We start from the raw sequence: 19,506 nt of genomic DNA on the forward strand, positions 1-19,506 counted from the left end.
GGTTCTCCATCGTGCACTAGCTTGCTTAATAATAATAATAATAATAATAATAATAATAATAATAATAAGAAGAAGAAGAAGAAGAAGAAGAACTCGTTTTTTGGGGAAAGGAAATGGCCTAGTATCTGTCTCATATCGTATATCGTTGGACACCTGAACCGCGAAGTAAGAGAAGAGATAAAGGATGGAGTTAAAGAAGAAAGGAAGAAATAGGTGCTGTAGTGGAGGGCTCCGGAATTATTTCGACCACCTGGGTATCTTTAACGTGCACCGACATCGCACAGCACACTGGCGCCTTAGCGTTTTTCCTCCATAAAAATGCAGCCGCCGCGGTCGGGCTCGAACCCGGGAACTCCGGATCAGTAGTCGAGCGCCCTAACCACTGAGCCACCGCGGCGGGTCGCACTAGCTTGCTTATAATTCCAATTTATGGTGCGCAAGGGACTGCAGTACAAGAAGCAGCCATATGTGCATATCGACCCTGTAAGCATCTCACAGTCCAGCTGAGAATTAAGGAACTCTTATAACTGTGGAGCATCCCCAGAGAAAGGTTCCTGTAAAAAAAAATGGGAGGGACACTTAAGCTCGGCGTTAAGGGTATGACGTGATACCTTTAACGGGTTAGTGCCTATATAGCGGAATTCGTGATTTTCAACATTACATTCAGAGATCCTTGGGGTTCCCTCATACCACTTCTGGCGCAAAGGGGCAGCGGTTGGTTAAGCGATGCGCCAGGGCCTTGCGATGGCAGGTGCTGCCACCGGTGCGTCTTGTGCGAACCAGCTTGTTCTTCCGGAGATACCTTTCGCATCCACTTATTATTTTAATTGCCAACTGCCACGGTAGCCAGTTCGCCCAAAATCTGGTGGGCAGGCTGTGATGACGCCACAAGGTCACATGACCTAGGTGGCCCATCTATACTCTGTTTCATACATCAGGTGCAACGCTGTGAAAGGTATACGGAAGTAGTCCGGACGGGAAAATAAAGGACGCCGTATTACTCCGCGCTTGCTCTGTGCCCGAGTGGTCTATGACACAAGAACGCGAGAGCATGTTATCAGCAATAACAGTGCATTTAATCAAGATCATATCAAATGTGTCACGTGGTAAGCCTACAAGCAAATTATTCACTATGTTTCGCTTATCACTAATAGCGCACTACTTTTTCGTCGCGGACGCAGGCAGCGTAAACAAGAGCGCTAGCTTTGACAGCCTTGCACATGATGTTTGAAACGGAGTATAGGTTCCTTCTCAGGAGGAGGAGGAGGAGGAGGAGCAGGAGGAAAGGCCAGCACTATAAGGCCCACTAATAATTTGCCAATCCCGAGTGAAGCCAATCACTCCAGGAAGGAGGGGAATGAAGGTAAGGGAAATGAGGAGATGTAATGACAGTCTTACATGCGTAGATAACGTGTTCTGTGTCTGCCTTCACCTTTGGACAGTTGGGACAGTGAGCTGTGCCCCGCCATCCGAAGTTGTAGACCATTAGTGGGGTGAGGAGAGTGTCGGTTTGGAATTGGGTAAGGACGTGTGTTCGTTCCATGTTCAGTGACGGGGAAGGATGGGGTAAAATTGTGCAATTTTCCCTATGTTCTGAGGATTTTTCGCTCAAAACGCCGCCGACGACTCCGGTTTTTCTGCTGAACGGGAACCTGAACTCTGTCGCGTTAATAATGACGCTGGTCACCTTCATCACTATTATAACGCCATCAATTATTCATACTGAAGACGTTCTAGTGGAGTATTCGCAATGGAGGAGGAGTGAGGGGAGGGGGGGAATATCAAGCTGACTCTATAAGTGTCGCTGAAGTACTCTGGTTCTAGCATTTTAGTGTGGCAGCATTAAGAAGGCCATGAAGGCGAAGACTGTCCGGCGGCGTCCGCGTCTATGTGAAGCCTGCGCCTGCTAAGTCGCGTTTAGGGGGATTGGCGTCTCACCGCCCACCACATGTCCACCGTCCCACAATTCCCCTCTCCACTTCTAGGGGAAAAGCGGGATACGTCGGACGATGAATGACTCGGAAAAATGAAAATGACTCAAACAACAGTACACCTACGTGCAAAAAACATACAGCCGATCGAAGAACTATCTGTGCAAAAATGAGGCTTGCGGGAGCTCGCGGATAGCGACCTGGGTCTCACAAGCCACACCGGTGGTTGTGTTTGAAACAGCCACCTGCCAGTGCAGTGGCGGATCGCTTAACCGCTGTGACAAAGCGAGGGTAGGGGTATGAGGACTCGTCGCCATCTAACAATATTACAAATTTTCGCTTAGTGGCGTAGTCAAAATTGGAATAGAATTAGAAGTGGAGTAGATTGTGGCAGTGAAAGACAATGTGCTCAGAGTTGAAATATAATTATAATTGGCGAGTTAAAGAAGAATGTTATTGCGTTTATTTGGCACCAGTCCGAAAGGTCGCCCCTAATTTTTTGTGGTTATGTTATGTATTATGTTCCTACTTTTCAGTGTTACAAAAGTTTATTTAGACACTCTATAGACTGTCCATAGACTTCTGTTTATAAATTCTATGGACTCTCTATAGACAAACCCTAGAGAGCAGTCTATAGGCGAAAGAAATCCTGCATACAGCCTATAGTCGATCTATAGATTTATGGCCATACACTTTTAGTAGACCGTCTATAGACTATGAATAGGCCAAATGAAATATCTATAGGAAGGCAGTAGAGTCTATAAGAAGTCTATAGACTGTCTATAGACCATTTTTTGTAAGGGCCCTCACCGTGCAGTACCCTCAATGGCCGTTTTAGCACATTTTCAATACAAAAATTAAATGTCACCAATAGCGGAACCGGATATAAAAGGTCGCCTGCATCCCTGATTCAGCCAAGGTTAAAAATTTTCCGCAACAGCAAAACGAAACAATGGGCAAAAGTATGCCCTGTAACTTTGCCATGCAGTCTACTTGTCATTTATAGGTAGGTCATTTATTACTTCATGCGTACTGTGCAACATGTTATTCTACTGCGTAAGCAGTATTCGCATTAAAATGCGAAAATTCCGGCATCTGTCTCAAGACTCAGAGTGAGGACATTACTATCCACGAACGCCACTGTTTACGGCGGTGTTTCTGGATGCATGTGACTATAGCTGCGGCGCTGGCCATGAAATACTCTAATATTGTTTAAAGGTTCACTAATTGTTAGGAAAATTTAATTACTAAGTTTAATTGTAGCATTAAAGGAAAGTTAGTAAAGAACAGCATTAATAACATTCAAATATCGCTTCACCAAAACCAAAGTTTATCATTGTTGTAATGTTTCGGTATTACCTGGGAATATAAGAATTGTATCATTAGATAGCGATGACTGGGATAAGATGGCGAGTTCTGTTCGGACTTCCGCAGTAATTTTTTTCTCTTCTTAAAGAGGACGAAAATTGTGTAAATTCGGACGAATTTGCACAATTTTCGGTCAGAATACTGTGGGCATAAAACCTCGGGATCAGCCATTAAATGCATTCTCCGTAAAATTACCGCATCAGGACTGGAACACCTTGTCTAGAATCCAGCGCGCTCGCAGTACGCAAAAACAGCCTAAGAAAAGAGACATTGGTCTCGTGTCGATCTCTTTTTACGCGATAGCTCCTACAGCTCGTTCGGTCGAAAGGTGTAAAAAAAAATCGCATCATGGTAATTTGTTGTTTTAGTGATTGATGATTCATCGTTGTGTGATAGGCGACGACGAGTTTATGAAATCATTGTAATTAATTATTTCAAGAAATACAAAATTTTAAACATGGGGTTTCAAAGGTGTCTAAATGCTCAGAATAAAAAGCCAATGCTTCGTTATGCTCATTAAAAAAATTAGAGTGTGTAATTGATCAATTAATAATGTGAAACAATGGAAATAATGAAAAAACACGATCGTTAAAAGTTGTCGTAGTACTGCTCAGAATGGAAAGCCCAACTCGCTACCCTATCGCGTCATACCCTTAAGCCGGAGCTTAGGTGTCCTCTCCAATTTCTTTTAAACATCTCCTCGCACCAACTACAACCTTTCCCCTGGTTTGCAGTCTTAAAATGGACAATAGAACCTATTTCTAGGAAAGGTGAGGAAGGATGACCTCACTGCTACCTCTGACCCCTTCATTCGATTCACCTCTGACTCGTACCTGGAAGAGGTCAAGAGACTGTTCGTCCCCACGGATGTATCGTATGTCGATGCCGTCCAGCCAGCCGTCGCGGATAGAGCTGAAGCTCGCATCTACGTCGGCCATGACCATCTGGTTGATCTCGGCCAGGGGGAAACTCACGAGCTTCTTGATTGTGCCCGCCTGTCTACTTAGGCCCCTGAACCTCTTGAACACCTGGTCGGCTGGAAAATTGAGAGCACGCGTAATTTTAATGCTCAACTTTGTGCGTTGAATAAACTTTTTCGGAACACTTTGTTTTCATTTTACTACGCTTTGCATGATTCCACATAAGCTATTGTCTAAATTTTCGTCACTACAGAGGAGTATTTCCAAATTCGTTATAATGTCCCATCGGGAACGCCGTGTTCACTAGCCATTGACTCCCTAAATTTATAATTAGATGACATTGGTTACTGCTAGAATAACTCGCGTTTGCTTCAGTCGTTCATATATCTCTGTCCTCTCAAGAACCATTCGTTACAAACTGGTAGCGTTACGCAGAAATACTTATTAGTTCCTGGATAGAAGGCAGTGATGCAAATTCCACTCACGCGCATTTTCACTGATGCATGCTGGAAACTGGAGAACACAGTGAGAGAGAGCTTTTATTGGAAATGTGCGATAAGTTCGCGTTGGTAATTCCTTTATGGATGCGCCCCTTACATCTCTGCGATGTTGAAATAAAGATGACTTGTTCTGACTTCATACAGCGCTCGAATTCGCTTGGGAGCCAAATAGCGAGGCTGCGAAACAAACTCAAAACGGGGTAGCGAAATATTCACTAACCTTTCAGGACAAAAGCCGAAGAGCGCGTTTGAGAAGCATAGCACTGCGGAGCCAACCAAGGTTTCGCAACATGACTGACACCACTTTCTTTGACTGTATTAAATCCGCCGCCGCTGTTGCTCAGTGGTTATGGCACTCGGCTGCTGACCCGAAAGACGCGGGTTCGATCCCAGTCAAATTTCGATGGAGGCGAAATGCTAGAGGCCTGTGTATTGTGCGATGTCAGTGCACGTTAAAGAACCCCAGGTGGTCGAAATTTCCGGAGCCCGGCGTCCCGCATATCTGAGTTGCTTTGGAACGTAAAACCCTATAAAACCATAAAGCATAAAACCAACGTTGCCACTCTGGGGGAAACTTCAAGAAGTCGAGAATCCCGCCCAAGCTGCCCTACAGAGTGACAAAGAGACAGACAGACAGAAAAACTTTATTCAGCAAGTGAGTTTTAGACCCAGCTGGGTCCCTGGGCCACTGCGCGGTCCCGCACTGCATCAAGTAGGTCATGCCAGGACATGACGTCGGCAGCCATAGTCACTGCAGCAGGCTGCGATGTCGGGTCTGCAGACATAAGCAGGACCTCCCAGTCCTCCCAGCTCGAGATGGCGTGCTGTCCCCGCGGTGGAGGGTCAGCAGGGCAGCCGAAAAGGATATGGGGAGAGTGTGGCGTGGGGGTCACCACATAGGGAGCATGCAGGGGATGTGCCGCAATTGTGGGATAAAAGCTGAGGGGATGACAGAGAGCGGGTGTGGAGGCGTCTGAAGAGGATCGGTTGGGAGTGCGTAAGAGAGGGGTGGGGAGGAGGGTAAGTCCGACGGTCCAAACGGGGTATTTGCGTGAGCTCCGCAAAGGTGTGCGCCCGCTCCCTCGAGAATCCTGGATCGAGACTCTCCTGAGCCCGGCAAATCAGACCTCGGGCCAATTTATCGGCAGTCTTGTTTCCAGGGTTCCCAGAGTGAGACGGCACCCACTGAAGCTCTACCCTGCGCGGTAAATTTTGGGTAGGGGTGTTCAACAATTGCCAGGCAGGGGCGTGAATCCTGCCCCTGGCAAAGTTGGACAGAGCCGTTTTGGAGTCGCTGAAGATGTATTGGGCGTCCGAATGTGCAAGGGCTAGGGCGATGGCGGTCTCCTCTGCCTCCTCAGGCGTAGAGCCCGAGGGAAGACGGTGAGTTAGGGGGTGAGGTAGGGTTGGATTGTGGGCAACTGCTACCGCTTCATGCGCTGTACATGCGGAATCTACCCAAACGGCATCGTGGGCTTGCCCATAATACTTATGGAGGGCATTAGCGCGAGCTACGCGGGGAGGGATGACAAAGAGAGTTGCAGAATAGGGAGTGCCGGAAAGGAGAGCGAAGAGGAGCACTATAGGAGCGAGAGGGTGATAGAGAGATGGAACGAGAGATGAAAGCAAACCTCGTGCCAACCTGCGCTGCCGCGGACCGGAAGTACCTTGTGCATTGCCTTCCAGAAATTGTTAAGATCTTGCACTAAGAGTTGGCAGGCAGGCATTGCAGGGCCGGCCGTGGACAGACGCTCGTTGCATCACTACCACTTTCATTTCCGAAGCTTGGCGCGTAGTCCTAAATTTTATTTCAAGCTTTGTTATTTTATCACTCAGGCTTCCGCCCCACTGGTGAGTGTACGGAAGGTGCGACTGTTGTACACTGTGCTGTTTAGGGATCCCGCTAAGCTGCTTTTCATGACTTGGCAGTGCCTGAGTGATTCCTTCCACCTCATTTCTATTCCCCGAGCTGCTGGCCGCTCGTGCTCAGGAGCTGTGCTCACAACTTTCCCGTGAGACATGTATTCCCTAGTCAATTCCAGCGGATCGCTGCTTAGCATAAACTGTTGTGTGCTGCCTTGACTAATGTACAGTACTCACGGATTGAAATAGGACATTCGGAGCGCTAGCCTTGCAGTGCCACGCAGGCATGTGGTAAACCACAGGCCGGCTGATTGGCTACTGGAAGGAACAATTCTGCTTCGTAGATGTTCTCCCTCTCACGCCATACCACAATGCACCACCTTGGTTCCATGAGCGTCTACGGGCGGCGCTCCATGAAGCGACGGCCACGCGCTCCGAATGTCCTATTTCAATCCGTGAGTACTGTACATTACTTTTGATTGCTTGATATTAATACCAGGTGAAGTGTAAAGCGTCATCAGGCATCAGGAGCCCGCCAGACCATCTTGCGTATGACCATTATGTTACACCGGAGGCTGGGCAGTATACAGTGTCGTATCGGTATATCGAAGTGCCTCGATGCTGTGTGGGGCAACTGTGTATGTGGAGTCATATGAGCAGTCATGACTTATGAATCACGACATAGTCTGGAAGTCATATCACCAGGCTGGAAAAGACTGATGCTTTCTTTGTGTGTATGAGTAATAGGGCCAGTAATGACTCATGACATAAAGCGTGAGCGACGTCACTAGATCGCAGCTGACCGCAGTTAAACTGGAAGTGACGTCAGCATACCTAAAGTGACATCAACTAAACGGCAACAAACGTCATCAGACCGGAAGTGTATTCCGCTCAAGTGCCTAGTGGCTCTGTGCTATCGCATCGCACACGACATCAAACCAAGTGCCCACCAAATATTTTTTCACACCAGGTTGAATGGAAATATTACCACCTCTGTCACCCCCGTCACATCCACCACGACCGCATGCTGAACAGGAGAATACTGAGGAAACGCAGCTGCCTGTGTCGAAGTGCGACTGCAAAAATACATGCTCTCTGTCGGAACAAAACCTCAAAACACGAGTAACTCTAGTTATTCCTACTAATTTCGAGGAAAATGAAATGACGCTCTCTTACTTCCGCTTGCAGGGGTGGCTTTTTTCTTAGCCATGTCCACCGAAGCCGAGAGGAAGACGAGGTGAGAGCAGAGCTGCTCCACGGAGCGCACCCAGTAGCGTCCGTCCAGGGAGCAGATCAGCGGCGGCTCCTCTTTGTTGGCTGCAATGATAATTGCTCGGCTTCTGCTTTTAAAGTTAGAGCGAGAACAGGCAGGGAAGTAATTTGAGACATATCCGAGGGTATATTTTCAATGTAAAGCGCCCAGGCTCAGTCATCCAATGAAAGAATTTCAAGGATACGGGTTAAACATAGGGTGGACAGCACAGTTTTCTGTCTTTTTGCACTGCCGTTTAGAAGAGCTTCATGTTAGGTAGCGCAATGAAGCTTCTTACAGCTGCAACGTCATTTAAGTGCAGAAACCAGCTCTCCATTTCTTGTTCTGCAATCAGAATTCTCCCATCAGACCCGTCTACAACCCGATGAAAATCATCTTTCTTTTCCTTATACAAGATGACGCTCAATACAGCATATTTCATTACCACATCATTCGCGAGAAAAACTAGAATATTTCATATTGTAGTAGTAAGTGTTTATTAAAAAATAATAATAATAATGGAAGTTAAAAGATTTTTATATTGTAAATGAGAAACTGATATTTTATTCCAGTTCTTGGGGCATGGTTTTCCAATTGAATACGATGCCACCTATATAAGGACAAATCCTAGAATTGAACTGATCTCGCACTGCGCATCACTTCCGGTGGACACCTGAACCACGCCGCGAAGGCAAGGGCGAAGCAAGAAGTGAAATGAAGCTGGTAGAAAGAGGCGCCGTTGGGGAGGCTTCCGGATTAACGCAACAACCTGAATTTCTTTGTCAGGAACTGGCGTCCCACAGTAAATAGGCGTTTAGCAATAAGCCTACATCTGAATGAAGCCGCCGTGGATAAGGTTCAACCTCGGTGCGTCATAAGAGATCCTTTCTGTTCCTGGTAAATATCTCACCACCACGTATCTACGAATTCTCCAGCTCGTCTATTTAAATGCACTCCGCACCCCAGCCCGTTCTTTCTTCAACCGTCTACGAACCTCTCCTGCGTGCCCAAATTGCCCCGAAACCTATGCTAATCTGGAGCCCTCCCTATTCTGAAAGATCACTGCAATTCAGTCCTTCCATTACCCATACCCTCACCCCCACAATGCAGGCCTGGCTAACCTCGGAGTAAATAGCTTTGTTGACCTTTCCGCATGATATTCTCGACCCGTAATGCTGTGTCGAAATTAAGCTATTTCGCACACTCTCGCGCATCGAGCAGCGCAAAGACGCGGCTTGCTTGCGAGTGCCTTATAAGAGCGCACTTGTAGAAATTCATGCCGCGCCATCTGGATTGTGCAGCAGAGGAGAAAAGGAGAAACTTTTTACTGCGCAGTTATCAAGAGGGAGCATGTTGCAAAGTCTCTCATAATCAGTTAACTTTGCTCGGAGATACACAGAGCACCGTAGCATGGCTGCTGTTAGGACACTTACGCAGGAAGGTCACTTCATTGCCTGCGGGAAGAAAAGTACCTTCACTGAGATGTCCCACAAAACCTTCCGCGACGCTGGTTTTTCAGTGCATCGAAAAATTCCCAATGCGATTCCCTATCCTGGAATGCATACACGATGTCATCGCGCTAAAGATTTCCCGAGCACCCACAAGCGCAGCCTTCGTTCACAGAGGCCAGTTTCAGTCTTCCTTACCACTTTCTGTTCGGCCTGTCAAAATTCTTTCACTCATTACTTCGAAGATCTGTTTATCGCGAATGAGCGAGGTAGTGTAAACAGCGTAAATCATTCACTTTATGAAACGTTTAGGAAAACCGAAAGATTCCCTTTGACAAGGGCAAAATACAAGCAGCCTTGTTAAACGCTTCTTCATTATCATCATCAGCCTGACTACGCCCACTGCAGGGCAAAGGCCCCTCCCATGTCTCTCGAATTAACCCTGTTCTTTGCCAGCTGCGACCACCGTACGTTCGCAAACTTCTTAATCTCATCCGCCCACCCAACTTTCCCCGGCAGGTTGCAAAACGAAGCGATGCCTGCAGGCATCGGCGCCACCGGCTGGCATTAAAACATCGGAGAAAGTGAAGGCAGATATTTTGCTCCTTTGGAAAAATTATTATGCGGTTCGTTGTAACCACTCCCAGTTGCCGCCTAAGCGCTGAAAATATGTACCATTAAAGGATTCTTGTTTTCAGCGAAGATAGAAAATCAGTTTATAGACGTTTCTGTTGGTCTCTTTGCTCGTTACAAAATCCTCCCGAGTCCATCATCAGCCTTAATTAATCCTCTTCCGCCCATTGTTTATATATATGTCCTAGGTTTACCAGGAGGATCCACTCCAGTTGCTGGCAAAATAGCTGTGACTCCTTCACAGAAGAATATTGCCGTATGTACTTACATTTCTGGGACGAAATGACTTCCTCCTCTAAGGAATGTAAAATCCAAAAAATCGATAGCTGTAACTTTATTTCTCATAGTGCAATAACGTAAACGGTGAGCGGGAATAATGACGTAGTGAATAATCTACCATACCTTCTTCCACAGGCGCCTTGTCTGCGCAGGAGAAAAAGAATAAATGAGTTCAGATTAATGACACGAAAAGTGATCGCACGAGCGCACTTTCAATGAAAGCGTCCTCACAAAGCAATATGTGCACAGAGAACCAGAATTTCACGAATTTATAGAAAATCTACAGCGCGGCCGTACCTCCTTTGTGCGGGAGGTTATAGGCTATCCTGCCTAACAGCGTGGGTATTGTCAAAAGTCACCAAAACCAAGAACTTTAGGCGATGCTCTTGAAGCAAAAAACTTCACTACGCTAGTCAACACCGTGCTTCGGGCGAGTCGGCGTGTGTCGGAGCACGAGTGACGTCACGCATGGCGCAGTTTCTCTGCCTCTCTCGCTCCCTAGTCACTACTGCGCATGCGTCACTAGTAGCACCGAGCCACGGGTGTTCCGCCGCTGTGCAGCGCGGCGCCTTTCCTCAAAATCCAACTTTAAATTTTCAGTTTTCTCTTTCCTCTTTTCCTCTCTCCTTTATCCCTTCCTTTACGGCGCAGTTCGGGTGTCCACCGAGTTATGTGAGACGGTTACTGTGCCATTCCCTTTCCTCAAAAATCAAACAAAACAAGTGAGCCAACGGCGTTCATAGAGTTCATTGGCGTTGACAACTTTTCAAAGACCGTTCATTTTCAGGAAAGGAAAGGCGCACAACCGGCTCCGTGAGCCACTGCAGACCTCAATCTCGCTTTCGCTTGGTATATCCTTGATTAGCTGGGCTAATCCACGTTAAGTTTATTTCTTTGTCTTCATTTTGTGATGTTAATCAACGGGTGATCAGTAATGAAATTCTTTTATCGCTTAAAGAAAATTTATTACAAAGTAGAACACAGCAAAACCGCATGCCGCCTGTGGGATGCGAACCCGCCACCTCCGATTTCGCATCCGGTGCTCTAGCGACTAAGCTACGGTGGCAGGTGTCCAATATTCTGCTTGCGAGGGTATTTATCAATAGTGTAAACGAGCCACACGCCGCCGTTGCTTCCGCCGTCACCGTTCGACCACGTTCCTGTGTGTCACTCGCGGTAATACGGGACGTACTACGTCCGCCCTTACGGATGAGTACGGAGCTAGTGGAGACTTTCGAGGTTCCATTTAAGGTTCTTTTTAAGGCCCCAAAAGCAGATGGGACAGCCGTCGCCGTAGCTCAGTTGGTAGAACACCGGACGCGAAATTCGGAGGTCATTGGTTTGAATCTCACCGGCAGTATATGGTTGTTTTCTTCTCCTGCTTTCTAATAAATTATCCTTAAGCGATTAGAAACCACATTATTCGTCGCCCATTTATTAACACGACATATTAAGTGAAAAAGAAACATTCGCTATGCTCTTTGGATTCGGTGACTGTTGGCTTCCTTTATGTAAAGTGTCGCTCAAAAGTTTCCAGGCCACAGGGTCCGCTTTTGAGCAGCATATATAGTTAGGTAGTTACGATACAACCGAAGCTCAAAATATCTTTAGAAGGTAGAAGTATCATTCTCATCTCTGAAATCCTTGATAACTTTATCGGCATCATAAGTGCCTAAATATACCGAAGAAAAACAGACCCTGTGGCCTGGGAACTTTTGACCACCTCTGTACCTCATAACGAACCCTCTATTTCCTTCTATTGTGTGGTCAAGTGTACTAGTGATTACATAGAAGCAAGGTTGCGGACTACACGACTTTAATAGCGGAAAATACGGAGGCAATTCGCGCAGACATCAAATAGGCAAAGCAAGCACATACTAACAAGAAGCTATGGTTTGGAACTAATCGAAGGAAAAATTTGAAAGCATGAAGACACACCTAATGTGCATGGAAATGCCGGATAAAGACATTGAAGTAGTAAGCCTGTGCCTGCGGGGACATATCTCAACCACTCACCTTTTTTGATGAAGGCAAAATAGACTCCGATGCCGACTATGAACATGGTCATGAAGATGACGAGAAGCACGACGATGTACTGCATGCAGACGGTGCCGGCAGATCTGGGAAGAGTAAACAGGTTGGCGTGAATACGGGCTTTAAATTAGTGCACCGTTCAGCACCAGGGACAACATCTAAATTTATAGCTTTGTGCGCGCTAAAACCTCATGTGAAATTTGAAAAAAAAAAATCAGACTTATAGGTGACGCTTCAAAACTCGTGCAGGGCACGCGAGAAAATGCTTTGCCGGTAAAGTGTCGCATGTGTAAAATTGTGCTTTTTGTAACAGTTATTTTGCGGTGCCGGCAGATCTGGGAGGAGTAAATAGGTTGGCGTGAATACGTGCTTTCAGTTAGTGCACTGTTCAGCACCAGGAACATCTAAATTTATAGCCGTGTGCACGCTAAAACCTCATGTGAAATTTGAAAAAAATTTGACTTATAGGTGACGCTTCAAAACTCATGCAGGACACGCCAGAAAATCCTTTTCCGGTAAAGTGTCGCATGTGTAAAATTGTGCTTTTTTAACAGTTATTTTGCGGTGCCGGCAGATCTGGGAGGAGTAAATAGGTTGGCGTGAATGCGTGCTTTTAGTTAGGGCATTGTTCAGCACCAGGAACAACATTTAAATTTATAGCTTTGTGCGCGCTAAAACCTCAAGTGAATTTTGAAAAAAAAAATCTGACTTATACGTGACGCTTCCAAACTCATGCAAGGCACGCCAGAAAATCCTTTGCCGGTAATGTGTCGCATGTGTAAAATTGTGCTTTTTAACAATTATTTTGCAGGCATTTGTGTTATACATTGAATTAAAATTAAGGGTTCCCCAGAACAAGTAGTTAGCGGGAGGAATAACTTCCTCCCTCTGTGACGAACCACGCTTAAAAATAAGAAAACAAACTGCCAGCGTAGCGGAAGATCAGCTGCTTAGTGAATGCTTAGTGAAGTACTAGAGGATACGTATACCGGTTTACCGGACCCCTACTATGCATGCGCAGTAGTCCTACCCGGCCACGCATTTGCCATAGCGCATGCGCAGATCCCTTACGTAAAACCGATTTACGTCTCCGGTATGCTAAAACTCTCTAATTTCTACCTAGTAGGTTGCCGTGGCCTGATAAAGACAGTCATTCGGCATTATTTCCGCAAACGCCTTTGCCCTGAAGTAGATTTAGATAGCCAACGAGTTCACTATCAGACATATTTATAAAGATATTGCTGAAAGACACAGTGCATGCTTTGCACAAACACGTTTCCCAGCGTCGCTGCCTCGTTTAAATGATACCGCAACCGTCTCTGTTTCTCTTACTGGTGTTGCAACTAACGCAAAGGCGATGATTCTTCGCGCTAGCACTTTTGGTCAATAGTTGTACCGTTATGGCGACTGGCGCTGAGCACAACGCAAAGGCTGCTTCTTATTGCTTGTCCTGCAGACACAGAACTTTGAGTCTCTTTTTGCCACAAGTTCTTACAGAGACGACATCTGGTACATTTGTGTGGTATTATCCTACAACTAAGGTCCCATGACATTTTGAAAACCAACAATTCCGTACTGAAACGTTTTATATGAGCCGCTCGTATGGAATTATGGAAACATGGGGTGCGTAAGATATGGCAAATTATGCAGAAATCCATACTTTCTCTGTAAGAAGTTTGGTTTATGGGTGTTTAACGTCCCAAAGCGACTCAGGCCATGAGAGACGCCGTAGTGAAGGGCTCCGGGAATTTCGACCACCTGGGTTTCTATAACGTGCACTGACATCGCACAGTACACGGGCTTCTAAAATTTCGCCTCCATCGAAATTCGACCGCCGCGGCCGGGATAGAACCCGCGTCTTTCGGGTCAGCAGCCGAGCGCCATAACCACTCAGCCACCGCGGCAGCTTGTCTGTAAGGAGTCCATAAGCATTCCACGTAATTTCTGTACGATTTTTATACAATGTACATGACGTCGCGTGTAGTCCGTAAATTTCCACGACATCAAGAGCACGATAGAAAGTGGGATCACACACCGTGGCTGCTGGATGGCGATCCTGGATATCCCTGACCGCATGCCGGACCGCATCATGCTGGAGCGCATCATTGACAACTCCGCCATCTTGGTGCCTCTTAGGATTTCTTCAACCAGGCAGACACAGGACTAATGACGCTGCAGAGACGCAAAGAAAAGAAAAGAAGGCACGGTGTCGTCTTTAGGCCCACGAAATAGTTTTTGAGAGAGCTTCGAGTGATGACTGGCGCTGCCTGCTTGAGGCCCACTCGCCTCGATCATTATGGTCGCCCGCTACCTCGTGTTTACGGACAGTTGGGCGCGGTGAATGATAATCGCTATCAATCGAGATTATTGCCTAACCTAAGTTCCAAACAAGGTCAAAGAACAACTGCTATGTGATGAAGTGCTCAAACAGCTGCCAAAGACCCCCGTAAAGCATGTCAACGAGTTTACTGGACATCCCTACCATTGGAAGCAGTGCGGTGACTGTAGTTGCCTTACAATTTGGAGCAGCGGTTCGCATCAAAACAATATGCGCCACTGCTCGCTGAAGAAAGCTGTCCAGGCAAGATCTCTTCTTTTAAAAGACCAAGGCTTGTCACAGAAGGCTTGCTTCAGCATCTTGGGCAATTTCTGCAGGGATCTTTCTACGTGAGGTTTAAGCTGTGCCGAAGAGCTGACACAAGCTTGCTACAGATTCTTTTTTCACCCGTACAGGTACACGATGCGATATAGATGGCATACTCCTGCTTCTGCCAATAAAAGGGGCTATGAAACGGTATTCACCGGGTAAATTAAACCAGATGACCGATAGGTAATCCTTCACTTATCATCCCACCAGATCTTTTGAGCTAGCTTCTTGAACAGCGAAATACTGGCGATGACGGTCCTCTTCTTCCCGCCCCTTATTTCATACATTAAGCTGCCTCCCCCCCCCCCAAAAAAAAGAAGAAAGATTGGCCATGGTTTACCTCTGGTTAAACCTGGAGTGACGCGATAGCTACAGATGGCTGAGTGGAACTTGGTCACGTGACCAACCACGGGATGAACCACGTGATCAGCCGCGCCGCCGTCAGCTGCTCCGCACCACGTGACCAACCACGTGACAGCGTGGCGTCGCAGCCACGGGGTGGCTGCGCCGCCGCGCTGAAGGCTCTAAATGCTACCGTAATGTAGCTATCGCTACAAAAGAAATTAAAAAAATGAGAGGTTTTGAGACTGCGCCATGCCCGTGAGCTCGTTATGCATCGACACCCGGTTTGTTTATATCTGGTGGCCGCACCCCTTACCCGCCCGTCAGCTCAAGGACATGTGTACTTTTCAGCACTCTCGATCCACGTGGATCATGGACCTGGATCTCAAGGAACCATTTTTCCACGTGACCCCTGTGATGGGTTTCGAACCCTACCAGTATTCCCTGTGCAGAAGCCCTCTGCTTAATGCCGGCCATGGTAGCAGTGATTCGACAGCGGGATCACGGGACTCGTCCGAAGCATGGGCAGCGCACGCTGGCCGCCCCTTTCGCCTTTGGTTCCGGCTGTGGCCATCCGGCAACGCCCGACGGCCCCAGGACGACTGTTCCCCAACCAGAAATATAGCCGTGACGTCATGCTTGCAGGGAATGGCAGGGCTGCGCCATCTGTCGCTTACCATGGCGTCACCGGTGCTTGTGACGTTAACACCTTAAAAAACTACTTCCAAAAACCGCCACTACCCGGAGACCAATTGACCTGGGAGTTTAAAACTCAAGGTCTTTAAAAATTGATAATATTTTGCAGGCTCTGTTCCAGGGTCTCATGCATAGTGGTAATGTTCATGAGCTCTTCTTGTACACATTGAGCACATTTACCAGCCGTCTCAACAATCGTTCCCTAGCTGCGTAAACGCGAACTTCACCCAGAGCTCTGCTTATTTTGAAGCACTAACCTGAATAAACGTGTTCTGCATGCAAATTTATAGAGGTCTACAACGACAACTCCATATAACGAAGCGTTTCTTCAGTGCGGTGCTTATTGTACGCTTTTAGACATCGCGCAAAAGCAAGCAGAGTAGAGGGCTCTTTCGGCGCTAGCGCGAACGTTAGGCTCTAGGACCTGGGGGGCGGGGGGGGGGGGGGAGGAACGGTGCCTCTTACAACTGCGCAACTACTTCACGAAGTCAATTCACTTGCAGATTAATTCTTGTGACTTTGAACTGCATGCGGGGCACATAATTATCCAGCGGCGGAGAATTTTTTTTATCTTTCAAATTTGTCTGAAAAGCATCCTAAAAATTGACTGTAAAAATGGCCAGTTTCTACTTTAATTGTGAAATTTCTACTTGCTGCTTATGCGTCCGCATTTTAACCTACTAATACTTTCAGGATCAGTGTTGTAAGTTTGCGAGTCATTTGTTTGTTATGAAGTAGTTATGTAAGCACATCAGGGCATTGAGTCCTATGTGCCATTTAGTTTTGGTTTCCGTTTTAGTGGATTCTCTTGTGACCTGTCTGTGCGGATGTGTACTATGTAATTGGATTAATAGTGTCACGTGACTGAAGTATATATATATATATATATATATATATATATATATATATATATATATATATATATATATACTATATATATGCATAGCGAATCCCGCATCCTCGTCTAATAAAGGCTTTGGTCTCGCGTCTACCATTCAACCCGGAGCCTCGCCTCTGTAACCTCACTTCGGGCCCCACCACACATTGTAGCTACACGCATGCTTGCAAAGCAAGTAAATAAGAAGACACGCTAACTCTACCCATACCATAGTTAACGGAAAAAAACTTTGTTATCTATTTGAAAACAGGCTTTTGTGTTTTTATGAGCAGCCCATCGCGTGTGTCGCGTGTTTCTACGTATGAATTTTTAGAACCCAGCGCATTATGTTTCGTTCATATTCCTCGGCCGCTGCTCATTGCATGCGAGGAATGTTGCAATGTTCAGTTTGCGTCCACAATGTTAACTCTTTCCTTGCCGCACCCACTGAGCATCGCTAGCCCGCTAACACCGAATGCGTGACCGCTATAGCAAACATTTTCATTCCTTTACAGGTGTTGTCAACGTATGAATGGTCAGGACACAAGAGTACAAACGTGAAATTTAAAGCGCGCTGATGGAAAAGCCTAGGAAACCGTTCTGTCCATTTTTTGTGCAACTTCATCAAGGAGGAATTGAACGGAGCCTTTAGGGGCCATGCACTGGCCACTGAAACTAGCTTAACTCACAGGTGGAACGATTAAATGAGCAGGTTTCAGTTTAAATCAGCACATGCGCCGCTCACAACCCGAGTGCCACTTTTTCAAGACATCTACTGAGCGGCGTCGGAAAACTACAGAACTGGCTCTTACCACGGAGGTGGCTCTGAGGTTTGAGCTGGGACAGCGTTGGCGACGCCCTTGAAGATGAATCTGGCCGCCGGGCTTCGGACCTCGTCGTCTTCTTGGTGCGCTCCTATCTCGTCATCGAAGTCATGTGCCCACAATTCCCTTCTTCCTTGCCTTTGTCGCAACATCTACATTTTCCCTTTAGTGCAGGAATACTGAGATTTGATAACAGTCATAGTTGAAGAGCACAACTGAGCAAAAACAAAAAAAGAAACACCAGCGCTTACGCACAACTAAGCGTTTATCGGGAAGAAGAAAAATCAATTTGTGCACGAAAGAGCATCAAAGCTACCGACAACGTGTCCGCTGAATGGGGTCGCATGAAAAATCAAAAAGAAAAAAATGGAGTGGACACTTAAGTCCCGCCTTTAAGGATATGGCGCGATAGCGTTAGTGAGTGAATGCCCCTATATGGGGAATTGCACAATGGTGCCCTGCGCCCCCGGTGGGTCTTGTTCGTCCAAGTTTTTCTTCGCAAGCAACCTCTTGCGATCAATCATTAATTTATCTGACACCTACCAGTGTGTTTAGTTTTCTGGTGACCTGACAAGGTCACGTGACCTAGGTTGCCCTCCTAGTTTGCTCCTCCCGGGGGTAGGTGTCAGGGGCAACCTGCTCATTGCCCACAACGCCGACGCCGGATTTTCTTCGTAACGGGGCCTCTAACGCTATCGCGTTAATATGGCGACAAAGAAAAATGACGCAACGCGAATATATGCACCCATTGCATGGGGGACGTTCGCACCTAGTCTTCTCCGGCTCTAGTATGGAACCCCCCCCCCCCCCTTACAAAAATGGTCTGTAGAGAGTCTATAGACTCCTTATACACTCTGTTGCCTCCCTATAGATATTTATTTTTTTCTATTCATATTCTATAGACTGTCTATAACGAAAGACTACCAAAAGTGTATGGGCATAAATCTATAGATTGTCTGTAGGCTGTCTATAGAATTTGTATTGCCTATAGACAGCTTTCTAGGGTTTGTATATAGAGAATCTATAGAGTTTATCGACAGAAGTCTACGGACAGTGTATAGACTGCCTAAAGAAATTTTTCTAAGGGCCCTTCCAAAGCCTAGGCGGACGCTGAAGCCAATAGCCCAACCTGTCGCCTCCCGCGCTCTCTTCCTCTGCCGTCTCGCACTTTCCCTCTCCCATTTCTCCTCTAAAAGAGGAGAGGAGGAGTTTCTTTCTCCACTTTGACACCTGCCAACCTAGGTAGGTGTCAGGTGGCGCTGCGGTCGCCGACGGCGGTTGCTTGAACCTCAGGAACGAGATAAATATAACAAATGAGCTCAACCTTTACGCAAACTTGGTAATCCGGTTACGTATCGTTAAGTAGTGTTCTCTCACCAAAGAGAACTGGTTTTCAACTACTGTGAAAGGCACGCAGAGCCCGCTGTGCTCATTCGCCGCACAAGCAAGCGACGCGAGGAATGACTCCCCAGCGCAGCGGCCGCTTTCCTCCCTGCCTTGAGTCTCGCTTTATTGAGTTTATCAAAGGGTATTCTCGCACGCAGGCAAGCCATAGAATCGACCGACACGACAAATGACTTAATGTCCAGCTGGCCTAAGTGACCGCTCTGTTGTGAGCCTCTACCTGCTTCATTGTCTTCTGATCCATAATATTACTCGAGGCTATCGTGATACTCCCGATAAAAGGCTGATGACCTGAGCGATGCGTTTAGCGCATGTCGAAAAAAAAGGATAGAACAGAACAATCCGGCCATCACAATGAATGAGATGATCTGGTTGATTCTCGATCCTGGAACTTGATTAGCATTCGGTTTTGGACTCCACATGGTGACAGCAGGAGCTTAGTATTGACTGTTTTAAGTGATTGTGCTTTCAGCCATGCAGATCAGCCA

The 19,506-nt window shown here is 46.8% G+C and overlaps 1 protein-coding gene across 1 annotated transcript; it reads right to left on the bottom strand.

Moving 5' to 3' along the window:
• Positions 1 to 521: 521 nt before the first annotated feature.
• LOC144109609 (uncharacterized) lies at positions 522 to 17,693 on the bottom strand. The gene is made up of 9 exons (XM_077642428.1): positions 17,603 to 17,693; positions 14,264 to 14,400; positions 12,211 to 12,314; positions 10,318 to 10,338; positions 10,184 to 10,210; positions 9,268 to 9,288; positions 7,759 to 7,899; positions 4,133 to 4,335; positions 522 to 554 (listed from the first exon to the last, which is right to left on the bottom strand). The coding sequence occupies exons 2-9, from the start codon at positions 14,347 to 14,349 to the stop codon at positions 522 to 524; spliced, it is 636 nt and encodes a 211-aa protein (XP_077498554.1). The 5' UTR covers positions 14,350 to 14,400; positions 17,603 to 17,693.
• Positions 17,694 to 19,506: the final 1,813 nt, after the last annotated feature.

This window comes from Amblyomma americanum, chromosome 11 (genome assembly GCF_052857255.1).
Source record: "Amblyomma americanum isolate KBUSLIRL-KWMA chromosome 11, ASM5285725v1, whole genome shotgun sequence".
NCBI lineage: Eukaryota > Metazoa > Arthropoda > Arachnida > Ixodida > Ixodidae > Amblyomma > Amblyomma americanum.